Source organism: Sciurus vulgaris, assembly GCF_902686455.1.
Source record: "Sciurus vulgaris genome assembly, chromosome: 14".
NCBI lineage: Eukaryota > Metazoa > Chordata > Mammalia > Rodentia > Sciuridae > Sciurus > Sciurus vulgaris.
This window is the reverse complement of record NC_136475.1, coordinates 85,116,383-85,124,033: the sequence shown is the minus strand read 5'-3', so window position 1 is coordinate 85,124,033 and position 7,651 is coordinate 85,116,383. Positions and strand designations below refer to the sequence as shown.

The window sequence follows — 7,651 nt, the reverse complement described above, 5'->3', positions numbered from 1 at the left end:
CAATGGAACAATAGCCTTCAAAGAGTTTAGCTGGTTTCCATGACTTGTGTTGTGAAAATGGCAGCAACCATTTGGCTTTCAGATAATGCCAATTATATCTGCCTTGAAACTTTGCAAAACTATAATTATTTTCTAAAAATAATGTGTTAACAAATTCATTCTATGCTACCCCCAAATCTAGATTTTTCAAAAACTGCTTCTGTCAAGAAGTCCTCAATATATAGTACTCTGTGCAAAAAAAAACCAACCAAACCAAAAAAAAACCAAAAAACCAAAAACACACACACAAAAATATGGAGCTCTTTATCCATGTTGTAATTCCTTTTTCCAACATTAGGAGATGGCAAGACAGATGAAATTATTGTTGCTACCGGTGAAGCTGTAACACAGATGTCCACAATATTCCTATTTGGGCGCAAAGATTTTATGCACACTCATTATTATTTTTCTTAATCCCCACTAGATACTATACTATGATACTTAAAGGGAAAAAGCTAATAATAAATCTTCTATTGGAAAATTCTTATTCTAATGGTCTTATTGGATTTGTGAATGAAAAATGAGTGAACTTTAAGCAAAGCTACAAAAACTAATGGAAACAAAGTGGGAAGAGAATTGTTTCTGCCTAAAGGGACTGGAGAAAGAAGCACTCTTGAGGTGCACCTAAGGGGTAAGTAGTACTCCTGAGGACAGAGATGGTATCCAGCCTGAAAGAACATACCGCCCAGAGGCAAGGAACTATTCTATATTCAGGACTGAGTTTTCCAATGGCATGACTAGAGATGTGCTAAGACAATAGTCACTAGACATGTACCTATGAAAACATTAAGATCAGATATTCAGTTCTTAATTACATTTCAAGTACTCAGTACTCCATCTAGAACTACCATCTTGAACTGTACAATCTTTCCATTATAATTGCAGTAAGTTCCATTAGACAGTGCTGAGTTTAATAGTATAAGGCAAGTCTGTTACTATTTCATGGAGATACTCTAATGTATACTAAAGAGTTTAACGAAGCATATAAACTGCTGTATTCTACAAAGTTCCTTTTGGACCCTTGGGGGACAATGCCCTGTAGCTTTGCTACAACTTGTTTTTCCCACCCAGTTTCTTGAATAAAAGATCTCTTTTGAAGAATTTTTATGGCCAAAAAAAAAAAAAAAAAAATCATTATCATAGGTTTTGAAGAAGGCATGTGAAGCCATGACAGATTTGGGTTTTAGAAATATCTCTGAGAGCAGTGTGCGAGGTATGTGCCAAGAGGAGACTGGGTATAATATGACCAGGTGGGCTACAGAGGACATGATAAAGGACTGCATTCAGTGACATTTATAAAGAAATACCCAATGACAAATCTGCATCAATAAGTTTATTGAAATAAGGTTGTGTGCATATACCAGGCATATTATTTCCACACAAAAATCAGAGTTATAGTGAAAATAATTAACTCTTCAGCCATGAAACACAAAGTTATTTGAAGTACATCTTAAGGTATCTATTTTAAATAACCAAATTCTTAAATAGTTGCAAAATCCACTTGCTCAATTATAATTTTCAAAATATAATGGCATTCATTATACTTACACATTTAAAACAGGTTTGCCTAAACTCTGATACCCCAAAATAACCTTTTTCAGTAACTTGAAAATATCCCCATGTATTTTCTTGGCAGTACAATTGTAACCAAAATTGTTTTTCAAAAGTAGCAAGTGCTCAAGTCACACCATTCCTGATCACAGATATAACTGATAAATTTCATAAATAGCTATTTTACTACCTGTTCCTATTTTAATATGCCAACCATTACTTCACTGATATCCCAGAGTTTTCTTGCTACAGATTCATCCATAGCTTTGGGCAATAGTTCTTCTTCTTTACAATCCCCAAAGTACCTTCCCGACACACCTTCCACCTCAGGTGAAGAGGCTAAGTAGATGGAAGTCTGGGCACCTTCTAGTGGCGTTTTGAAAAAAGCCCACGACACCAAATTGAAGAGCGGTTTCACCAGCAGTGGAATGTGAATGTGCCTCCCCAGATTAGTCCGCACAATGCCTGGGTGTAATACGTTGACAGTAACGTTTGTGCCTTCCAAGCGCCGTGCTAGTTCTCTGGTAAAAAGAATGTTGGCCAGTTTGCTCCGGCTGTAACAGAAACTCTTATTGTAGCTCTGTTCACTGTTCAAGTCTTCAAAGTTGATTTCTCCATATTTATAAAGTTTGGAAGAAACGACCACAATTCTGCTGGGAGCTGAACTCTTGAGAAGTCCAAGCAGAAGACTCGTGAGCAGGAAGTGCCCCAGATGGTTCACCCCGAACTGCATCTCAAACCCATCTTCCGTCTTCATGTAAGGGCACTGGAAGACGCCTGCATTATTGATCAAGACGTCCAGTCTAGGCTCCTCCTTCAAATATAAAAAGAGAATGTCTGGATTAGAAGTCTTCCAGTTGCTCCTTCTATTCATGAATGTTTTAATAAAAAAAGGAACCTGACAGTAAAAACATTTCAGTTTTTGGCCTATGGATCAGAGAGCTATTTAATACTGCCAATTTTGTTTTTCATCAACCGGAGTGGGGGAATCAAGATTCCTCTGGATAATGTTCCTCAGACCAATACTGACATTCCTAATCTCACCCCACAGCTTTTTCTTCTCTTTTATTAAATTAATATGAAAATACTTATCTACAGTAATCTGCCAGTAAGAGATGAAGAAACTGAATCTAAGACTGAATTTCTGGTCTTGTTTTTACAACTTAATGTTAAATATATATTTAACACACACACACACACACACACGCGCACACTTTGGTTTCATTAGAAAGTTGATTATCTGATAATCAATACCAATATCTTTCTTAAATCAGACATAGAGTCAATTTAGAAGTGGGATACTCCTTTGATTCTAGATTTCTCCCCCTAATTTCAGTTGAACTAAGAAAATATCAATTTGGGAGATATCATGTTAATGCTGAGATTATATTAAAATCTCAAGTGTACCTGTGATAAAAATTTTTAAAGTTCTTATAAAATATTAAAATTCCATAAAATGTTTCTATGAACTTCCAACACTGAAAGAGAAATGGAAATAAAATTATTTTCATGTTTAGTAGGGCCTTGTTTTCAGCTTTTACATGAAACCTCATCTACTTTTTATAACTCTATAAGCAAACTGCTGCACAGATGCTGGGTGACTCACCTAGTGTCACAGAGTTCCCAAGCAGCAAAACAAAAAGAATGATACTCAAAGTAAAATCTTTTTATGATAAAGTCCCTTCTCTTAATTAGTAAGTTATTCTGGTTTTCTAACTGGGATTTCTGAAGCCTAGCTACAGTCAGTGAGCTAGAGATAGTATTCCCAGACCTAATGGACATCAGGAGCCATGTTCAGATGTGTTACTCTGTATTTCTCCAAGTATAAATGGCACCACGGGAACAGAATGACCTTAAGGCAGTTCCTTAAAAATGGGACAACAGAGGTCAAGGATGGAAACTTAAAAGACTGGAGAGAATGTAATGAAAAAATCGAACAGAGAACAAAACTTAATCAGGTAATATAAAAATACACAACACAGCGACTCATAAGTACAAATCTAGGAACAGTGAAGGAGACAAAAGGATGGGGCCATAGGATCAACAAACAACTTCAACCCCCAATATGACTGTGGAATTCAGTCCTTTTTTTTCCTTAAATGAAAACTCTCTTTTAAGCTTCAAGAGGCCCCTAACTTAGGAGATCTGTATAGGCAGAAATTTGTACCTTGACTATATATCCTTGCATCTTCTAAAGTTAATAAGATCTAAAATTTAGACTCTTTTCATTGTAAGTCTTTTCATTCCCTAAATCATTTAAGATGGACTTTTCCTGAGTTCTCCATCTCTTGCTGGACAGAGAAAAAAAAAAAAAAAAAAAGAAATGCACATGTTCCAGGTGTAAAGACAAAGGGATGACTCATGCTTAAATTAATTCCAGTTTCAAATTTTGTGTTTCACTGGCTCTTTTACCAAGTTTAGGAGAAAAAAAAGTGTTAGATTTCACAAATGTTACCAAAGCCTACCTGTCAGAGGAGTAACTATTTCTCATTCTAACCTAAGAATCTTTACCTTTTCCAACTTCAAAAAGAAGGCAAGAGTTCACCCATGTGGGAAAGAAAGGAATGTTCTTTTTCACTGATCCTTTGGAAGGGTTTCCCGAATTAATCATTTTTGAGTCATCCTTCTTTGCTGTGATAGTGTTATTTTAAGTCTTCATCATTTACCATTTTTATTTTTTTTAAACTCTAGGAGACAAATGAGATAAATACCAAGAATACCAACCTGTGGGAAGTCTACACTTCCACTTTTTTTCTTTCCACTTCTACTTATAGTTCCCAAACTTCCAAGGCAGGCAGAAAGGTAAGTGCTTACAAGCAAGGATGATGACTTTGTTATTTCCTTGTTCTTACCTTTTAACTGGGCCTGCTTCAAGGTGCCCAAGTACCAAAGGCATCAGGAATATATATCCAGTCCAATCTACATTTTAATGAACAGGAAGACCCATTGCTAATGCTTTGAAAAATTTCTCACATGAGTATTACTTCTTAACCTATCATGATGATGAAATACTAGCAATAATAAAACAAAACAAAAAATCCAACTCTCTAGAGTAATAGCTCCTATACTGCAACAATATCTAGATCATTGATCTAGAGCATTGGGGGTCAGGGGTTGCAAACTCCCAGGATTTGCTGTGGAATATCTTCAATTTTTACTTTTTTTTTTTTTTTTGGTGCTGGGGATTTGAACCCAGGGCCTTGAGCTTATGAGGCAAGCACTCTACCAACTGAGCTATATCCCCTGCCCTATCTTCAATATTTGAAAGCAGTGATACTCTGCTTGATACCTAAAAGCCAGTCGCTATGGGCAGTTCATAGTTTCAACATTATATTGGGCTGTACTCCTCTGAAGAGATCATTTCTTTGTGGAGCTGACTTTTTAGAACCTATTAGCAGCTTCTCTAATAAATTCCAAGTGCAAGGCTAAAAATCTATATAGAACAGGAAACAAGGGTGGCTGTATCCAATCTGATCCCAAAGTTGGAGAAGTTGGTATGGTGATCAACAGGCACACATTTTCCATTAGCAATTACTAAGTATGTTAGGGAACCTCTGTTTTAGCCTCAAAGACTCATTTCATACAAGGGTCATTCCTGTGACAACTACCTGTACGTCTCCCTCTTCTGAATGCCCTCTGGCAAATTACCTCTGCAACAGTCTGTCTCACCAGAGGGTTCCACTTCAGTGGAATATTTACCACCTGCCCAAAGATAGTTTCATCCCTCACTGCCCAGCAGCAAGAGTATACAATAGGGGTTAAAACATGGGCTCTGAAGACAGACTACTGTTAAGCTACTACACCTTTCTATGCCTTAGTTTCCTCACGCTGTAAAATGGAGATAATTCTTGTGTCACATGGGTTGTTGTGAAGATTCCATGATGGCAATAGCCAAAGGCATTTTATTTTCACTTAACAGTTTTTTTTTAAAGTATATGAAATGCCTGGTACATATCCTGGCATACAATAAACCTCAATAATGAAAGGTGTATTATTTTTAACTCCTATTCCTGTTTGAAGCATGATTGATCACTAAGAACCTAAGCTCCATTCTATGTGGAAATCAGACCAGAGTCTGGTTAGGGATGGCACTGATTCATGGGTGGCAACAAGTGACACTCCCTTACCTCAGCAGAAAAGAAAAAATCAGGGGAGTGGGGGAGGATGAAAGCGCTGGTGGGAGACTCTTGGCTAGCCAGTCTCTTCCAGTGCTCTCAGGCCCTGTGACTGAAGGCGTGGTTTGGCACACATTCCACTTGGCACAGGAAGAACAATTCGGAGACCAGGGATGACTTTTGGGCCATCCTCACGTGATAAATGAAATGTTCTGAAACTGGCTTATGTACTCTGTTCTTAACGTCCTCGGCGGTCAGTTCCCCTTCCTTCTCAAGCCTGCCCCTCCTCAGCGGCGGCCACGGTGCTCTTTCGAGCACCTGGATCCTCAAGGTCACACCCGGGCTCCAGGCGGACCCTCTGCCCGCCCCGTCCCGCCCCGCGCGGCTCGGCCTGCCTGCCTCCGGGGCGGCGCGGCTCCGCGAGACCCACACCTGGAGCAGCTCCTGGCAGAAGGCGCGCACCGAGCGCAGCGAGGCGAGGTCCAGCTCCTTGACGACCAGCTCTCCCGCTCCGCCGACGTCGGGGCTCGGCTCCGGACCCCCGGCCTCGCGGAGCTCGCGGCGGAGCTGGCTGGCCGCCTCCTCGGCGCGCGCACGGTCCCGGCAGCCCATGATCACCCGCGCCCCCAAGCGCAGCAGCTCGGCCGCCGTGGCGCGGCCCAGGCCGCTGTTAGCCCCGGTGATCAGCACGGTCTTCCCGTGCATGAGGCCGGGGTTTCCGCCTCCTTGCAGCCGCTGGACCCTGGAGCCCACGAACCGCCGGGTCGCCAGCCACAGTGCCCCGCCCAGTGCGGCCAGCAGTGCCGCCACGGTAGCCACTGCCATAGCCTTCCGGGCGGAGGGCCCGAGGGACCCTGTCCTCGGGTTCCGGAGTCAAGCCTGCCACCTGGCGCGAAGAATTCTGGGGCGCGGCCAGGAGTCGCCTGATAGTGCGCGAGGGGCATGTTGGGACTTGTAGTTTCTCTCCCGCGGCACCTGATTGGCTGAGAGTCTAGCGGGGCTCTCCCTCGCGTGCCCGTCTGGGACCCTGCTCCCAACCTAATGGCTGAGGCCAGCGTGTCCAGCGGTGTTGAGGATGCTGGGTTTACACCCACTGAAATCCCAGAATGGGGGCCTTTCCTGAGGTAACGCCGAATGAACTCTTTGAGTTTATCGATCTCAGTATAGGCTGAGTAGCATATACCCACTCTTAGAGGCATTTAGTGTTTTCCATTAAGGGCTCCTGGGACTTGTAAACTCAGTTGTTTACTTTCACCTTCTGGAGAATGGGCCTTGTCAACGGAATTCTGAGGCCTTTTTCTTCTCTTTTCCATAGATGAGACTTAAGAATTTAGCCACATAAGTCAGTTGGAAATAGAATGGGCCAGTGGGTCTCCAACTTTAGTTTGTATCATAATCACCTGGAGAGTTTGCCAGGAAAATAAAAGGAAAACAAATTCAGAGCTTCAGTACCAATTTTTAATTCAGTAGGCCTGGGACGGGACCTGAGAATGCACTTCCGACAGGCTCCCAGGTAATGCAGATGCCAGAGCTGAGCTAGGGTCCTCACTTTGAGAATCACTGGGGAAGGTCATTTTGTTAGCTTTTTATGGCTGTGACCAAAGTTCCTGACAAGAATGACTTAGTGGAGGAAAGATTTGTTTTGGTTCACGGTTTCGGTTGATGATTGGCTGACTCCATTGCTCTGGGTTTGAGATGAGGCAGAACACTCATGGCAGCAAGGAAGCAGAGAGTGAAAGTGAGGAGCCAGGGACAGAGATAATGTCCAGAGGTATGCCTCAGTCACTTACTTCCTTCAGCCATGTAATCCCTTCAAATTGCAATCCATCAAATAGATCAATCCACTGTTTATGTTACAGCTCTCATAATCTAATCATTTACCTTTGACCTTCCTGCATTGTCTCACACATGAGCTTTTGGGGGATACCTCATATCCAAATCTTATC

At 41.7% G+C, this 7,651-nt stretch overlaps 1 protein-coding gene across 1 annotated transcript; it reads right to left on the bottom strand.

Moving 5' to 3' along the window:
• Nucleotides 1–1,354: 1,354 nt before the first annotated feature.
• RDH14 (retinol dehydrogenase 14) lies at nucleotides 1,355–6,696 on the bottom strand. Its single transcript, XM_079109650.1, has 2 exons — nucleotides 6,138–6,696; nucleotides 1,355–2,404 (listed from the first exon to the last, which is right to left on the bottom strand). The coding sequence occupies exons 1-2, from the start codon at nucleotides 6,528–6,530 to the stop codon at nucleotides 1,787–1,789; spliced, it is 1,011 nt and encodes a 336-aa protein (XP_078965776.1). The 5' UTR covers nucleotides 6,531–6,696; the 3' UTR covers nucleotides 1,355–1,786.
• Nucleotides 6,697–7,651: the final 955 nt, after the last annotated feature.

What these genes read in the sequence shown, in the direction of transcription:
- RDH14 (XM_079109650.1), bottom strand. Translation starts at nt 6,530, where the DNA reads ATGGCAGTGGCTACCGTGGCGGCACTGCTGGCCGCACTGGGCGGGGCA. An exon ending in TCTGCCAGGAGCTGCTCCAG is followed by an intron (nt 2,405 to 6,137) that starts GTGTGGGTCTCG and finishes TTATATTTGAAG; the next exon opens with GAGGAGCCTAGACTGGACGT.